General features: G+C 49.5%; 1 protein-coding gene across 1 annotated transcript in view; it reads left to right on the top strand.

The window, feature by feature from the left end:
* The window catches only part of LOC144178523 (LIM homeobox transcription factor 1-beta-like), a 296,217-nt gene that overhangs the window by 256,804 nt on the left and 21,122 nt on the right, over nucleotides 1-18,291 (top strand). The window contains exons 4-5 of the mRNA XM_077706447.1: nucleotides 8,532-8,830; nucleotides 10,368-10,546. Of these exons, the coding sequence (XP_077562573.1) occupies nucleotides 8,532-8,830; nucleotides 10,368-10,546 (478 nt within the window). The remainder of the gene's footprint in view (nucleotides 1-8,531; nucleotides 8,831-10,367; nucleotides 10,547-18,291) is intronic.

Genomic DNA, 18,291 nt, shown 5'->3' with positions numbered 1-18,291 from the left:
TATTTTCGGCGCGCGTCGCAGGAACAATACTTATAGAGGCCGCCCGAAGGTCGATGGCCAGCGCTCGGAGTTGGTATGGGTCGGTTGGTTTTTATTAGTTATTTACTCGTCCTTTGCCGATTACCCTGAAGCTTGAGTTAAAGTTAGCTCTAGAGTGTGGATAAAATAATTGTTTGTGTCAAAACCTCTGGTTGCCGTGGTCGTGTGTGTTAGTAGTCCCTCCTCACACTCTTTCGGGACACGGCCATGATGGCGCCGTTTTAATATAATAAAACTTAAGTGTCTGGGATATTTGGGGTGGATCTGAAGAAGCTAGAGACGAAGGTCAGTCGACCGAACAAGAACAAAGGAGGGCAGACGCCGGGAGACCCTCGCGACCTAAATATGTTTAGTTTAGGTATTTCGCTGTTTTCGAGTAAATTGTGCAGATTTGTTAATTGGTATGACTTGAATTGTAACCAAATTTCGTCGTCTGTAGATTCAAAACGTAGATTCAACGTGGTACTCAGGTTGGAGCTACGCTGCCTATTTAGACTGTTCTTTGCAACGCAAGACGTGGGTACAGTTGCCCCGCCATCACGTTGACGTTGATGCCCGTGAGGTATGCGTATGATTTCCTGCTTCTGCAGTTATGTTTCTGTTTAACAAGAAACGCTGCCGTGCGCATCTGTATTATCTAGCTGCTCGCGTTAAAGAACAGGCCTCGGAGGGTTAATCCATTGCCCCGCATTACGGCACGTCTCAGAGCCCATGAAGTGCTCCGGCGCGTTGGTCCAGAACTAAGGACTGTTCGGTAAAGTTCTGCGTAGGCGCCATTAACTGCTTCTCACCCGTGACGCCATCTTTAAAAATACTTGCACAGTTGGAGATGCTTATATATTGTCAGGTTCTTACACAAAACAAAGTAATTGAGAGAAACACCCGGGATAAGACACTGCGTTTATATACCGGTCCACCCAAGACAGGCACACGGAACAGACACGTAGAACAAAAGGCGATAGCTTAACGATCCGGCAAAGACTTAAGCAAAAGTTCTACTACACGATGGAACACAGCACACGGCTTACAGTTGCACCAGTCCGGTCGCACCTTTAGTCCCGTTGCGGCGTGGCTGCGTAGGTAGGGGCCAGTCGCGGCACGGCTTCGTTGTTGGAGGCCAGATCACGCATGGAGGTCCGCTGTGGTACACCGTGTTCCGGGCTCTCGCAGTTGCAGCAAATGCGGCCTCGTGGACGTCCCCTCCCGATGCTTGACTTGATCACCTGCTGACGGTAGGTGCAGATGTTGTCCGTATAGATGGCCGCTGCTGCATGCTCGGATCCGAGCACCCGAGGGCTGTGTGTCACCGCAGCATTTCACCTCCGCCTTCTTCCCCCTGCGCGTGGTCGCATTCCCCCGTCGTTGCTGGAACTTTCTCATTGGACGCTTGGCTCGTGAGTATGGGGTGAGTGACCCCGCAAGACGATGATGATGATGGTGTCCTCTGGGTGTTTAGAACATACCCCGCAGAGCGCGTCTTCGTTATGCTCGTCTTCTTCCGCTTCCATTCGTGGCAAGATATGAAAACTCACTGTCCTCCGCTCCCGCTACTTCTCCTCCCCAGTCGAATTTCGTCCTCTTAACCTCATCCAATTTAACGTTGCACTTTTTTTCAATGCGTGGACAATGTGATCTATCACTCTATGGTTTCGGGAATGTGCGGCGGTTTGATCTACGACATGCGACCTCTGTGACGCGTTTGTTCCTGATTATTTTGCCTGGGTGTCTGTAGGTCAGGTAAGAGCACTTCTTGCAGGAATGCGGTGAAAGCGAACTTGTGGAATTCGGAGAGCTTTAACACTGGCGGGCTTCTTTCTGATTCTCACCTCCTTGGTCAGAAACTGCGAAGAAGATATATGCACTTTTTTCTTCCCTGCTGCGCTGAGGCTGCGCACGTCTCGCCAAATCCGGCCTTCTCTGCTGGCGAAGCTCGGAGAGGCCTCCGATCAGCGGTGTCGCCTTCGTCGCAGATGGCCCTTTCGCTGACGCCGCGCTGGCGTCGTCGAGAGAAGCCGCGGCCGCCGCTTTAATTAAAGGCCGCACGATACCCAGTGAGAGCTGGGCCGTGCAGAGCTGGCCCGACTTGAGAAGCTCGATTCCTGCAGCTCTGGGGACAGGGGCCCTGGACTCCGTCACATTTCAAGCAGAGCTTGCGCGAATTGCGAATCGCCGAGCGCAGAATGCTGCGCTCATATGAAACTTTAAAAAAAATTGCAGGTACCGTGCATAAGCGTGTAACAGGGGGACCTGCGTTAGTGTTAGCTGTCATAACAATTCCCTATTGTGACAATTTTAATGCGGAAGCATTAGATCACTATGTTGGTCGGAAACCTGGCGTCCAGGACCCACAAAGTGGCCTGCTCTGAAATGATACACAAAATGTCTGACTGACGGCACACAAAATGTGCGACTGCTCGATTATAGAAACAGGTACAGTAAACTTCCGTTAAAATGAACTCGGTACCGTGAAAATTTGTTCGTATTATGAGCAATTTGTCTTAAGCGGACGTTTTTTGCATTGTGCACGTTACAAGAGAGCTGAAATGTTCATCTCAACCATGAAATTAGTCTTAAGGAGAGCACACTGTAAATAAAAGCTCGGAATGATGTGAAATTTATCAGTGAACCTCCTACAAAGCAACCATGCGGAATTGAAAACACGAAGCAAGTGTATGTGTATATAGTCAGAAAATTAAAAAACAACTCACACAGAGCGCGAGAAAATACCGTCACGCGAAAAACATTTAAAAATGAAGTTTACTGACGTTTCTACTGGAGAACCAGTCTTCAGTTCATCCGATGAAGACTGGTGTTCTTCTAGTGGAAACGTCAGTAAACTTAATTTTGTAATGTTTTTCGCGTGACGGTATTTTCTTGCGCTCTGTGTGAGTTGTTTTGAATTTTCAGACTATATATATATATATATATATATATATATATATATATATATATATATATATATATATATATATATATATATATATATATATATATATATAGATAGATAGATAGATATATATATATATTCGATTTATTGTTTTTTGCTTGTCTTAATTATATTTTAGGATGTTCTAAAACCTGCTCAATGCTTGCTGCCTTTTGTTCTATTAAAATTACGTTATGTAACGAGGTCCCCCCGACAGTTCTCAACTTCGGGACCTCCTTTGTCATTGTACTCGCTTATGTTATGCAAAAAAGTGAAATAAACTTGAACTTAAAAAACTTGAAATATATATATATATATATATATATATATATATATATATATATATATATATATATATATATATATATATATATATATATATATATATATATATATATATATATATATATATATGTATACATATATAGATATTATTGCCAGGAGGGGTGTCTTAGGTTGCCGTTCGGGAACCCCTGTGTAGATGCGACGCATAGGGGGTTCCGTTGTTTCGGATATGTTGATTCTCCCATCGCGTGAAACGTGCCGTGAACCCCCAGCCGCGGCTATGACGCAACGTGGCGCGGCTATGACGCAACACAATCCACTTTAATCCAATCCAATCCAATCCAAGCCAAGCCAAGCCAAGCCAAGCCAATCGAATCGAATCCAATGACCCTCGCGAGAGAGTGTTCGCTATCGGAGAGGAGAGGGGGTGAGCGGCGGAGAGCGCAGCTCGCGCGGCGAGGAGAATGGGGGAGGGGTGTGGACGGGCAACAACAACGCCGTATGGAGGGACAAGGCGAGTGAATGAGATGCAGTCGCATCTAAAAGTAGTAAAAAAGGGTATAGGCTTTCAACAAAACTGTTTATTATCGAATTCCACCTGCGCCCATAACTTTATTGTGTCTAGCGGGAAGGTCCAGCCAGGATGTCTTGGCTCCCTCTTAGCGGCGTCCCCGGCCATCTGGACAGCCCACTGCTGTATGTTGGGGCCCTCGCTAACCAGCACGGTCTCCCACTGCTCTTTGCTGGGGAAAACAAAAGTGCCTATTCAACTTCTGAATTCTGTTCTTTGATTACTAGGGAATTCCCAGAGCATGTGTGCCAAACTCGAAATCTCGGGACAGTGTTTGCATTTACCGCCGCGAACTCCTGATTGAAGGTGCCTATATACAGGCCTTTGTTCGGGTACTTTTTAGTCTATTTAAAGACGTCCCCATGGTACTTGTTTCTTGGTCAGCGAGGGGTCGGCTGCAGTGTATTTCCATCTTTCGCCTCTGCAGTGATCTAGCGCGTCTGGGTAGGTGTACATAACCCCTAAATAAGCTACGCTTAAGAGTAACGACACTGACGCACGGCGGCAGCCATTTTGGTGCCTGACACCAGGGTGGCCAGCTTTATGCGCCCTATTGCGACCGACATTGACGGGAGGCATTGGTTCGGGTTTCGCTTGGCAACTATGACAGCCGTGTTTACTTTTCGAGGATTTCGAGACAGCGCGACGGTGCGACAGGGCCACGCTTGGTTACGCTAGCGTAGCTTACTTAGTGGCTCTTGGTTACGCAAGAGCCATTAAATAAGCTGCGCTTTTCTAGTGGCTGCAGGTTACACTAGGCCACTGTCATTATTTGCCAGCGGGGAGCCAAGCAGTCGTTTTTCACCTTCCAGCCTGTTGAAGTAGCCCAGTGCAGAGAAGGACGGCACCGCTACTCGGTCTGGGGCTTGAAAACTCACTCTCAACGTGTTGTGCAGCCACACTGTGCTCCGAAAATGACGACTTATTGAAAAATGCGCGCACGCGGCCACACAGAGGCACCAAAATGTCAGCGCCCATGGGTCTTCAGGGGTAAACAAATGTCATGTGAGGCGGTTCGACCAATGGCCGCTGTCGGCGGAGTACGACAACGAGATAAAGGAGTGCCGATACTCTGAAATTTCATCTAGTGTCTGTAGGTGCACAGGCCAAACTCTATGCACAGGCCATCTTTGGTGTTGTCGGTAGGGTGCAGGGCGTGTTCGGGGGGCTGTGGTAGGGGAGTGCTCGAGGTGCTCAATGCGGTGCGCTTCAATGAACTCTTGAGGGTGTTTGTAAAAGGGGAGACCTGTAAGTTTATTCGCGCTAGTCTTTCTTCGACAAGTCGCTTGAATTGCTAAGGATGCGAGAACTACTGCACAATGCAGGTTGTTATTACATTAAACCTTTCATTTCACTTTCCCACTTTCTTTACCTGTTTTCTTTTTTTACATTTCACTTTGCTATTTTTTTAGGGCCAATCCCTTCGTGTTGACACGTGCGAAGCTCTTCGAGGGCACCATAATCATCAGAGAGCTATAATTCTTGGTCAATTCAAGTTTTTATCACAGTGCCTTTCGTTTGAAGCCCCTGTTTTTTTTTTCTTTTGAAAATAAATTTGACTAAAACTGCAAACTCCCACCAGACCACAATCAACGCTTAAAGCACTGGCCCCTTGTGGGCACGTGCCAACCACGTTGAATGGATCATCATCGTCATCATCATCATCATCATATTGTTGCGAGCTCCCACGGCGCTCACTGCTGGCTTCCGAATATTGTCGATGTGCTTGTTCCTTTGTCTCTCGGGCGTCACTGTGTCAAGCCTGGTCAATTTCCGCACGCAGTGAGAGTAAAATAGAGACATCGTTAGTTTAAAAGGGCGTTTAAAGACCACCGTGCGACAGTGTTTACATTTGTGTGCTATGTGCGGAAGCGCGAAGAACCAAACTGGTTCGCTGTACAGTGATCAGAGGGAGCTAGGCCGTCATCCTGAGGCAAGTACGTACGCTGCACGCCCACTCGTCACGCAAGTCAGCCTATTTGTACTTGGCCTGTTCGCAAAAGTGACATTTGTGAGAGGAATTATCACGCAAATCAATGGTGACGCACGCACGCACACACACGCAGACACACGCAACACTCACGCAACACATGCAGACCACACAAGCGACATGTGTGTCTGCATGTGTGTGCATGTGTGTGCGTTGTGTGTGTGTGTGTTTGTGCGTGTGTTTGTGTGTGTGTGCGCGTGTGTGTTGTGTGCGTGTTGTGTGTGCGTGTGTGTCTGTGTGTTGTGTGTTGTGTGTGTGCCGTGTGTGTGTTGTGCGTTTTGTGTGCGTACTGTGCCTGTGTGCGTGCGTATGTGTGTGTGCCGTGTTGCGTTTGTGCCGCGTGTGTTGTGTGTGTTGTGTGTTTTGTGTGTGCTGCATGTGTGTGTGCGTGTTCTATGTGTGCGGGCACGCAAGCGCAGTGTTAAGAAACACGAGCGGAGTCGCACCACGGCGCACTGTATTTAATTTACGACAACTATTTTCACCAACTTTAGCAAAATATCACACGTTGTAACCTCGTTGTTACGCCCCTGCAGGGGTTAGAACTGTCAGCACCATTATTGCCGCCGTAAGGCACGGAGGATATTTCGCGAACATACGCGCTTTCTAAAGATAATTTAGTTTGTCAGGTAATATAGGTTGGACTGCTTAAACAAGTCTCGCTGTACCCCGCTAATTATTATAGGCGCAGAATACCACAGTGCTGCTGCTACGTTCTGTGACGTTCATCCCGGTTTCTCAGATCCCTTTTATTCACATTATGAGGGAGAAGTTTGTGTCTTTCCAGTGTTTTCCATAAAGACCACAAGAACCCATCGGTGTCACGTGCGCTTTCCGGGCTCATAATCCTCCCTTCCTTGATTTTCCCATCAGGCGTGCGCCTGCAGCCGCACCTGCGCAAGCGTCGGCCTCAGCTGCCAAGCATTGTACGCTGTCCCTTTCGAAAATAACGCGCTGTCTCCTTGCGTAAGCTCGCAGCTAATTTCCTTTCACAAGGAACTGACGCTCATTGAGTTACATTTTCTTTAATTTGACCCCCAGGAAAACAGTACCAGATGAACCTGTTTTAGATAAAACAAGAATTTACAGTAAAAGCCTTTTGCTGCTTGTTTTCAACACGTCATTTTTAAAGTAAAAAATGTTTTAGTTGCACACAACCACATGTGTCTCTGGGGCTCACAAAAAGGCAACAGAAATTTCTCATTAAGCGTCCGCCCCTCCCCCCTCTCCTTCAAAAACAGCACTCATAACCAGGACATACGCGTAGAAGTATATTCAATGGTCGCACATAAACTTCTGATTAGCAGGTATGTGTAAGCGTTGTGACAATTATATTTCTTTTGAAGGCCTGTAACAAAAGAAACTCTCATCAGCTTTCGTCTGTCCAATAGGATGGGCATTTAAAATTTACAGCATTCTGCACGACGTTTTTGTGTGCCATAATGTGTGCGCATTTTTGCATAATTGCACCTACTGCGTAGCAACCCGTATTGATGCACCTCTCCATGAATATTTCGAATACAAAGCCCTGCATTCATCTTAACTTAATTACGCACGACTAAAAAAATCGTATTTGTTAATCGCTGGCGGTTAGTATTTCGCGCCTCTTAATAAGGGTAGCGTGATTATGAAATGGTTCATTCTCAATCACGAGCGAAACTTTTTTTAATGTACAGGTGAAGTATCAATGTGCGCTTTTTGGCCTTCTAAATTTTTTATACTATACCAAAATTTTTGCAGATCCGCAGGGAATCACGTCCCCACGTCCACCTAGCGAACCTTCTAATGACGTCATATTTTACATGTTGACTCTAGCGTGGGAACATGGGGACAGTTAAGATGCTGAGAAAGATGTGAATAAAGCATGACTCTCCCGACGGCGGGGTTTGTCTCGTAGTCACGTAGGCACCCGAAATGGATCGGTCATCTTTCTCTCAATTTGCACAGGGGACAGGCTTGCAGTCGACCTCTGCGTCTAACACGTCCGGGCAAGCCCCAGCTGCCATTGCCCGCGCAGCCGCCTGACCCGGGAACCGTTCTCCCCATTCCTGCGTGTCCCGCGCCAAATGGGTCTCGTTAGGCGCGCTCTTCTCTCACTGACCCCCCAGGACAAACTTCCACATCTGCAGCGTACGAAACGCCAAAACTGGGCCAGTTTCCCTTCGTGTGAACAAGAAACGAGTTTCTCTCTTCGCGGTCGTTCCTGCTCAAGCGCTGTTTGTTCCGTTTCTCCCTTGAATGCTTGCCCCACCTCGTGCATAGTAAAGGCGTCGGACATTTGAGCACTGCAACCCCATAATAGTAAATCGGCCAGAGACATCACGAATTGAGTTTGAGGTACGTCTGCAGTGACAACAATTGGCCTGGTGCGTGCCACGTGAGTGGTGAGCGTGACGGCGCGCAGGTCTGTTGGGAAGCTTCCGCGTGAAAATTGCCGTCGATCAGCCTGCCGGAGCATTTCGCACCAAAAGACGAGGAAACGAAAGCCAAGAAATAGACGTAAACACGATGCCGCAGTAAAGCAGTCTTTGATATTCGCTAGACTTTCGCCTTAAAAGCACGTAAGCAGGCCTAAGTTGAGGAATTTTTGCTTTTACGAGCATCTCGATGGTACACCGGCGCGCCATGGCGTAACGGAGGCTTGTAGTAACGGGTTCGCCTCGGTCAACCTAGTGCCCTCCGCAGTCGTACAGGCGTCACGCAGCAGTCCGATGTCGCAGGCTGTTCGGAGTGAAGTGCGCCGGCTGCCTGGGCTGCATCGCGCCCAGCGAGCTGGTGATGCGCGCCCTGGAGCACGTGTTCCACGTGGCCTGCTTCGCCTGCGTCGTGTGCGGCCGGACCCTGCAGAAGGGCGACCAGTTCGTGGTGCGCGCCGCGCGGCTCTACTGCCGGCCCGATTTCGAGAAGGAGATGGCTCTCGTCTCCATGTCGCACCGCGCCCAGAGCCAGCCCAGCCAGCAGCACGCACCGCCACAACACCCGGCGCATGCGCCCAACGCGGCCCTGCCCGGCGCCAGAGGTATGCATCCGTGGGCGCCAATTGCCCCCCGCGTTGTGCGCGACAAGTGTAGCTGCCTCTAAACGGCTGTCCAGCATGAAGGAGGGCGGGAGACAGTTTTTTTCCCGCTCTCACCTGAGCGGTGAGGCCAGTTATGAGCAGCCGCGTCTAGTACACCTGAACATGAATTCGAAATCGTGGCGCAATCCGGCAGCCGGCCTCGTCCGCACTGACCAGTCTTCTTGACATTTAGCGTTTATCCTCATAAATTGTATGTTGTAACGCATGCAGCCGTCACAGTGTCTTCAGGCGGTCGATATGGTAACCATTCTCGCTACGCCCCATTACGCGAAAGTCATTTCGACCAACGCGCGTTGTGCTGCTGAGCTTGGGAAGGACGCGGGGTCGATCCCGGCCGCCACGGCTGCTTTTCTGATGGAGGCGGAAAGCGAAAACGCCCGTGTGTCGAGATTCAGGCGCACGTCAGAGAGACTCCCAAGTGGTTAAAGTAAATGCAGAGACCTTCACCACGGCGCGCCTCACAGCCCGGGCGTAGCTTCGGAACGTTAAATCCCACAATCATTTGGACCAGCGCCGGCATGGAAATATTTTTGACCTTGAGGCAGGCTGAGGAGCATATCTTTGCATCATATTAATCATTCTATTTCAGCCAGTGATAACAGTCGCATTGTAGACATCTAATTTTTTTATAGCATATCTATCCCCAAGATAACTAGTTAACTCTATGGTCCCCGCATTAGCGAAGTTCCCCTGGTGCGCAAGGGTCGGCAGTTGGTTCGCCCTCTTAGTATGGGTCTCGGTGCGAAATACTGCTATAAACTTTAAGTACGGTTCAAAGGTTAGTTACGCGTGCGTTTTTTTTTTTTTTTTGACCGGCCGTAAAAAGTGCTATGCTGCGGCAGAACGGCGAGATGGACTATGTTTTAAGGAATCGTTGCAGGTGGGCTTCACCCCAACACTCCAGAATGACAAATGTGCGAATTTGACGAATGACAAGGCTCACCATGCGATTAGAGTAAAAAGTCGCATCTGCGCCGGGACAACAGGGCAAGGTGTGCATGTTGCATTGCGCATTATTAAGGATTACTTATCAAAATTAGTGACAGGAGTGATAAACAGGCGTTGGACTTCATAGCACGGAACCGTACGCACTTCAGGGCATACGAAGGAAAACCTGACGTACGCCTGAACTGCAGCCGAGCGGCTACTAAGGAAAGCTGTACAGCATTCTCGGATACTTCGCAATTGAAGAAAAATTCGTCATGGTCCGGAATTTTTCTTCAATGCGTAGTTTCCGAGGAAGTTGTGGAGCTTTCCTTTGTAGCCGCACGGCTGCAGTTCAGGTGTATGTCAAGTTTTCTTTCGCAGAAACTTACTCTACCTTGGGCATTTCCGTAAATCTGTTCGATTCAGGGCATATGGTTCACTTATCTAACGAGACGGCTCAATGCTGGGGTTACAGCGAACGGTACCGCGGGAAACAGTTCGATTACCGCAATCTCGCGTCTTGACTAAAGGCTGGTGGTGACGGGCGCAGGTGAGAACGGTCCCCTTCCAGGCGGAGGCCACAACGGTCAGCCCAACACGGCGGGGCCCGGAGCCACGGTTCGTCCCGACGGTCGCCGAGGTCCCAAAAGGCCTCGCACCATCCTGACCACGGCGCAGAGGCGCGCCTTCAAGGCCTCCTTCGAGATCAGCCAGAAGCCCTGCCGCAAGGCGAGTGCGCCGAGTGAACTCTTCATTGTCAATATCCAGTTTTTAACCCGTGTGTGTTCCCTCGGTCCGTACTTCTCTGTGTCAGCGCTACAAAATATTTCCAGTGTCGTAAAAACAGGCCCAAACTATACTCGGGTGCAAGTTAAGAACGGCAATAGCTCATTTAGTGTATCACTCCGCCGAAGCGACGGACCCGGATGTCAACACGCGCGCGCGTTTTGAAACGAGATTGAGCTTAATGCGTAACATCGTCTTCTTTTTCAAACCTAGTCTTTTTGTAGTTGCTGCAGGAATTTAAAAGCAGATTAAGTGCGAGAAATCACGGAAACGACTCGTGTCACATTCAAAATACTCGCAGAAAGGCACTTTTTCCGCCGCGCGGAGTAACAGCCGGTGCGGAGATGAGTCGCAGGGGCAACTTCCGTTGTCGTTCCCAAGTTGTCCCCGAGTATAGTGCTCTCGTGAACTCTTCGTCTCCGCGCTCTCTATCAAAAGGGAGAAAGAGGATGAATGAGGCGGTTGGGATTATTGCTATGACGACGGTTATCCTAATTACTTAAGTGTAGCCTATTAAAACAGCGGCGTGCGAACACTTACTACAGGCCTGGTTGATGACGCCGCAGGCCTTTAACTGGTCACTAAAGTGAATTCGATAAGGTGGCTGCGCTGTACAGTTGAGCTTATGGGTTTGTTATTTGATTACTGAGCTCAATTATAGAACCTCAGTGCACTTATAAACCTCGGGCAACCTTGCCTTGAGCACACAAACGCACGTCCTTCTGCATTACGCTTATTCAGTTAAAGCGCGGCCGCGGAAAATTGCCGATAGAGAGAGAATAGTCTTTAATGATACTGGTGAGGTTAGCCTGGCCAAGGCGCCTAGCTTGCTACACCAGATGTATGAAAAAATGAAATCGATGATGAGATGGTGATAATGACTGTGATGAAGATGATGCGCTCATTAATAGAGTCCTGTTTAAAGAGTCTGATGAAGTCCTGTGCTTCGCAGGAAAGACAATAGAGCTTTTGTCGCTCGAGATGCTCGTTTAGAGTTTGACCAAGGGCCTAGCACGTCACTTACAGTTAGTATTCTAGAAAGCAGAAGACCCAAGGGCACTAAAAGGGACGTTCTAGCTGCTCTATACCGCGTACACTCACATAATACGTGGTTCAAGTCCTCGCGCACGTCACAAAGAGTGCAGAAGGGGGAAGCGGCCTGTTTCACCTTGAATCGAAAATAACTTGTGTAAGCGACATTTAGCCGCACGCGGTGAAGAACCGCTTCGCAATGCTTCGAAAGTCCGTCAGGCATCCGAAAGTTCCCGTGCGGGTCTATGGAGTGAAGCGGCAGTAATTTTGCTGCGCAACAGCCCACATAGATCGCTGAAATCTCCAGGCAGCCTTGGACGCAAGGGCAGAAGCATCTTCTCTTGAGAACGGTATCGGTATCACTGGCCCGTGCAGATCATGCGATATCGATGTCGCAGTGTCCGCCTTGACGTTCCCAGTTATACCGCAGTGGGCAGGAATCCACTGAAGCTCTACATGATGGTGTGCAAATATTTATAGCTTGTAAGTGCAACGCATGGATGTCGAAGACAAGCTGATCTTTCGGGTACGATTTTAAGCAATGAAGGGCCGCCCGAGAATCCGTGAAGATTGCTCACTGACGTGCTGGTTGCTCGATGATGTAGGCGAAAGCAGCACGCAGAGCGGCAAGTTCGGTGACCATGGATGTCGTCCTGTGTCTAAGCGTTGCGCTGAAGGCGGTACGGGAGGACAGAAACCAGATTCCTAAAGCCGATGAGCTAGCTGTCACAGATCCATCCGTGTATAGATGGGTGTGGGCCCTGTATTTTTGGAAGATCAGTTCCAAGGCGAAGAACTTTAAGCAAGGGGTGGCAATATCCCGTTTGAGGGTAATGCCGGGCACTCCAGTTGTAATTTGCAGACGCGGGTACATCCAAGGCGGTTGTAGCGACGGAGAAGGGTGCTGATAATGCAGAGACAGAAGATCTCGCACTGAGTGCTAATGGGTGACCTTGCTGCCGTGCTACAAATCGCAGTTGAGCACGAAGGAGCTCTTGCGCGCCAAGAGCAAGTGGTGCCAGTCATCGACACTCCACCATAGTTCCCACCGTGGATGTGGTCTTCGGAACTCCAATGCACACCCTCAGGACCTGCGCTTGCATACTTTGCGGGACTCTCGCAGTTCCTTTTGAGAGGGGGCGAAGAACAGGAAGGCTGTAGCGCAACAATCCTACGCACATGACGTCATACAGCCGAAGAAGAGACAGGACGTTGCATCCGCCGGCGTTACTAGATATCATGCGGAAAATGTTGGCGAAGGACGCAAGCTTGTCTTTTATATAGCGGACGTGTTTTGACCAAGTCAGAGACCTGTCAAAAATCACACCCAAAAACTTGTGGTGCGGAACAAAGGGGATAGTGCAGCCTGCAACGGTGATTCCATAATTTGATATATCACGCTTCGTGAAAGCGATGGCAGCGCACCTGCCAGCCGATATATCTAGGCCTCGGGTTCCCAGAAACGCCGCAATGGAATTGATTGCCTGTTGCGTCCAGCACTCCATATGCAGATGTCATCTGCGTACAAGGATATTTCCACTGACTGCGGCAAGCACTTCTCTATGCCCATCATAGTGAAGAGCGTTGGACGGAGTACACCACCCTGAGGACCACCACGGGTCACTCTGAATAGCGGTGTTTCACCGCTGTCCGCTGTCCGCTGTCCGCTGACACGCATTAGGATTTTATGCCATTGAGAGCTCTAGCCAATCTCCCCCCCCCCCCTTGTTTTGTGGTTTTTGTACAGAAATCAAGTCGCTTATATGGGCTTGTTCCGTGGCGCCATGTGGACACCTTGGTGATATAGGGACGAGATCAAATTGCTAGATCGCTTATCGGCGTGTTAAATGCCTTACGAGGAAGTTCACCATAATTTTTTGGCGGTTATGGCCCTAAATAGCTTAACACCACTCACACATTCTTTCCGTCTTACTTTGTGTTCTTTTTTTACCTTATAAATACTTTAGTGTTGTGACGGCTTTCCCTTGCATTTATCGAAGCGGCGCGAACCGAAAAAAAGCTGTTTAACTAAACTTGCACTGATTGGCGTAACCACGTCTAACGCAGAAATACATTATTCCATACTGCCATCATCTGCTACCATCTTAAATCTACCAGAGCACGTACTTAGATGAATATTTAAGAATACATTTCAGCGCCCTTAAACGTTACCAGTTTTAAGATATCATTCGAAAGTCGCGTCATGATGCGGGAGCCGCTTCCCGATACGTGTAGAAAACAGGTACGGTACCCCCCTTCCTTTCTTTCTTAATGCACAATTAGCCTTACTCCTGCTCAGCCAACTTTAAAAGTCACTGAAAATACAATATTAAAAATTGCCGTATTTAGAAGAGCTTCTCGCACAGTTTGCATAATCTTTAGATTTCAGCTGTACACTTTTTACGAAGCAACTTTCTCCTCTTTTTCTTCCATTTACCAAAATATTTGATAGGGGCGTATTCTGTAGAAGCATCTTTTTCTGAAGTCATAAATTTCCGAACATTAGGATGTCGTTGTACCCGTGACTTGATCACATGGGTTTTCCAAGAGGATGTATCTTTGTGTTGTTGGGACAACTGAGAGATTAGAGCAACTATAGCGTCAGCGTGTTTACCAGCGGTTACAATAGATGGCGAAACATAATGCAGAAGTTATAAGTCCTCGGGACAACTTCTGTTTCCAAGTTCTTAAAAGAGGCCTGTTAGACCTACTTCGCACCAGGCCGCTATAGTCGGGACCATCGTCTGGGAGTCTGGATGATGAGCTTTCGCCTTGCGTGTATAGTTGTGCTATCGACAAGGCCATTTGCGACAGAGAGTTCGTATTGAGCCCCCAAAAAATGTCTCAAAGCAGGTCGTTGGCCCACAGTTGTCCTTGCGCACATACACGTCTGCGAATTGGTCGCAAGCCGGCACAATGCTGCCAACTATGATGCTAACAGTGCAAGAGAAAGAGAGAGAGAGAGAGAGAGTAAGAGCAATGCGGTTTTGCACTGTCAGCATCATGTATTACCAATTATAGCTGCTACCTTCGCGCCTTTAGCTGTGAACCATACACAGTACTATGACTAGGCAAAATTAATGTTCATCACATTTGAACGAGGACTGTATATGCAACTTCCTGATGGCCATGCGTAGTGCAGTGCCGTTCCCTTTTTCTAAATTAGTGCTGTGAAGGGTTCCCTGGGAATAAACACTAAGCCTTCCAGTGTGTATATGCCTCTCTTTATGTATATTACAATAAACGCAGCTAGATTGTCAGCGTTGCATAATCACTGCCGCGTATTAGTACTATAGAAATACTGCTGCCCCATCTCCCTTTCTGTCTCTTTGTCCGTCCTCCTCTTTCATGTCTTTGAGCTTTTGGAAGTGGTTTTTATACCAGTTTTACGCTTGTCCGTCGCAGTACAATGTTTTACAGAAATAATAGTTTGAGTTTATTGTTTTGTTTATTTTGTCCGCTTTCCTGTGGCGGCGTAAGCGGAGGTTGTCTTCTATTTTCTGCCTCATTACGCAGCTGTGCAAAAAACTGCGTACTGGCCCAAGTGGCATTCTTAGAACAACAAAGTGTAAACGAGGTCTTCTGACGCTGTCAGGGCACACAAATTGCTTCGACTCAGTAGGCTGCGGGGGAAATACAACGACTTACATCACCCGGGATACTTTTGACACTTAATTTTAACGGAGAAAACGTCTTTTCTGTTTTGTCGCATTTCTCAAGTCAGCGAGCGCCCTTGTTTTCGCTCTCGGGAACTCACTCCGCTTGCAAAATAAATTGCGAGGCCAGTAATTTCTTGCCCCCCTTTTCGAGGAAACTGCGAACGAAAGGCACCTAGATTTCTTGCCATTCTGGTGTACCAGGAGCTAGTCGTTACCGAGAATGTTTGTCCGTTTATAGGGTGAAAAATGCGACAACAGAGGTAAGCAAGCGCTGGCAAGTTGCAACCAACCGGACGTAAATTCTGCGTCCAACGAGCACGTGTCAATGCCATTTTCAACCAGCGCCTTTCCCACTACACCCATATAACTACGCCAGGTAAAAGTACATAGCATGAGCTCTGATCATGAAGGACACATCTAAACGTGGCATTAAAAGACAGGGGGGGACCAAACATGTGTCCATATTGGACGGAAACAGGGACGTGGGGGTGCGGGGTGCTACACAGGAAGCCGAGGTCTAAGCTTTACGGTGCGAGTGAGAGACGTTGGTGGGTTGGCATGCGTGCGACCCACCGGATGTGGAAAGTTTGTCGGCCGGAATTCTTTTGAATAATGAGCCGTGAGCACCGATGTACCGCAGCGCCCCACCCTGCGTTGCTCCTGCTCTCACTTGTTTCTCTCGGTGGATTACGGCGCGTGAAAGTGCGGGCATCGAGCGCGTATACTTCGTGGCATTAACATGAAGGGGATCATGCGTGCTCCGGTGCGCGTACAGGTACGAGCGGACACGCACTCTTATGTCAGTGCGTGTTCTCCGCGACGTGAGAACTGCACCAAAATAACAGCGTCGGTGCTCTACAAGATTGTGAGTGAACAAGGTGTCCGCTTTTCACCCACCACGTGGGGACGAGAGAAGAGAGCAAAACACCAAGGGGGACCTCAGGGTGCGACCTATGCATTCGCACAGTTGTACCAGAGTCCCTCAATTGAGGGACTCTGGTTGCACCTAGCTTTGGGGTGTCGCTGCTCGCTATACGAAAAGGAGTCCTCGCCCGCATTTTCCTCCCCGAGGGAAGGCGCACGCAGGGTGCGACAACAACCTCGCCAAGGGGGGGCCGGCGGGGGGGGAGAGGGGCCCCTGAGCGGCGCGGAAGGGAAGAGGTCCGGGGGGTTATTTATCACTTGTCCCGGGATTTAATAAAGCGGCGACCGCGGGACGCCGCCTTTGCTCGTGCCGAGTCGCGCGATCGGCTCCCGGCGGCACGGATAATGTGGCGAAATTAATATGGAGCTCACGCGGTGGGCCTGAACAGCGCGGCCGAAGCTCCGTGAAAAACTGGAAGCGACAAAGGAAGAGAAAAAGGAACCCGCCGCGGGTCTCGGTCGCGGATTTTTCCAGAGAAAGCCGTCCGGGAGGCGGTGCGTGTTAAGTGAGGCGTAGACGTCGGCGGCTTTACTTTTGCTCTTCGGCGAGCCGCTAAACTCCGATCGCAGCCTTGGTCGCGGAGGCAACGTCTGAGAAGAAGGCAGCGGCCAGGTTTCTGGCGGCGTGTTCGCCGAGCGTGAACTGCGCCCTGCGTGTGCGCTACGGGCGCTGGATCGCTATACGACGCCGGTGGCGCCGTTGGCGTTTCGACACACCTGACTGCCGCCGCTGCTGCTGCTGCTGCAACAAGCTATCACAGCGGCGGCGATGTTGTTGCGCTGCGGGCGCTCACTCGCCCCGCAAACAAAATAAAGCGGCCGATGAAGAAAAGGAGGAACAGGCTCGTAGGCGGGCCTGGAGCGCTGGCAGGTATCCGTGGTGCAAAGTTTCGGCAGATCGAACGCGCCGATCCGCGGTCTCCTCAAGTGTGGCGTGAAAAAGGGTAAGTCCGGAGCCGGTGGTTCCCGCGGTTGGTGATTTATGGGCCCATTCATCTTTGATTAAGACCGACCGCTGCGCGCTCCGTCGGCCGCTTTTCTCACGGTCGCCTTGTGCGCCCTGGCTGACATTATTTCGTCGAGGCCGGGGAGGGAGGCGTTTAAATAAGCGGCCCGCTTTCTTCTGTACCGTAGAAATTAATTTGTACGGTTCCCCGTAAGATTTTCGCCCTTGTTTCCGTGCCCCCGTAATTGTTCAGACGGAACCGTGCTCTGTGCCCAGTCCGCCAGCAACGCTGACCACCACTGCTTGCCTCGTTGCGTGAGAGGCGTATTTACGGGTCTAGCCTTTGTTGCTCCGACCCCTTCTAGAATATGGTTTATTTTCATACAGGGCGAGCTATGCACACCTGCACTATCGCCATTTTGTAGAAAAGAAAAAAACCGCCACGAAGCGCCGCGCGTGTGCCGCGGACGTGAGCGCACACCACACGTGGGCACCGGAGCCTTGCGGAGCTTGCATGTGTGGGAGCCCCGGGCAACTGAAAGCGTCAGTATTGTGGTGTGCAATATAATTAGCCATTGTGGAAAACGCTCAAGGCAGTGCAAGGAGGTCTAGGCGGCAGGTGTTGGAAAATAAATAAACAAACGAATAAATAATACTGTGCCATTATCATCAGCACACGTTCCGCAAAAGACTGGCATGTGCTTTCAGGGTCCCGCGGGAGCGATACGTGAAGTTCAGCCATATCTGATGTGAGATAAAACCAAGCTGGCCATTCGGCCAGAATGCAGAAGCCTCCCCCACCTCCGGTAATAGCGGAAGAAGATACAAAAAAGCTTCTCTTTAAGAAACTTGAAAGTGTAGTCGTGCGTATTAAAGGGCAAAGGCATACGAGTAGCGTAGGTGGCGAGCGGCTGCAAGAGAGTTGCCTCCGTCCCTACGACAAATAGCCAAAAGCCAAACTTAACTGCTTAACACGTGACGAGTAAAGAAAAACGGCGTTACAGTGGCACACTGACGTGCTTAAAACATGACAACTCGAATGGGCAGAGCAATGTTCTCCGTCGGAACCCAGAAACGCACTGGCCCGGCTCGTTGGGGGCGGCCTTTTATACTCTTCCTTAACTGTC

Source organism: Haemaphysalis longicornis, unplaced genomic scaffold, assembly GCF_048455015.1.
Source record: "Haemaphysalis longicornis isolate Haplotype H1 unplaced genomic scaffold, Haemaphysalis longicornis Haplotype H1 scaffold_1, whole genome shotgun sequence".
Classification (NCBI taxonomy): Eukaryota; Metazoa; Arthropoda; class Arachnida; order Ixodida; family Ixodidae; genus Haemaphysalis; species Haemaphysalis longicornis.
The sequence above is the reverse complement of the archived record's forward strand: the minus strand, read 5'-3'. Positions and strand labels throughout refer to the sequence as shown.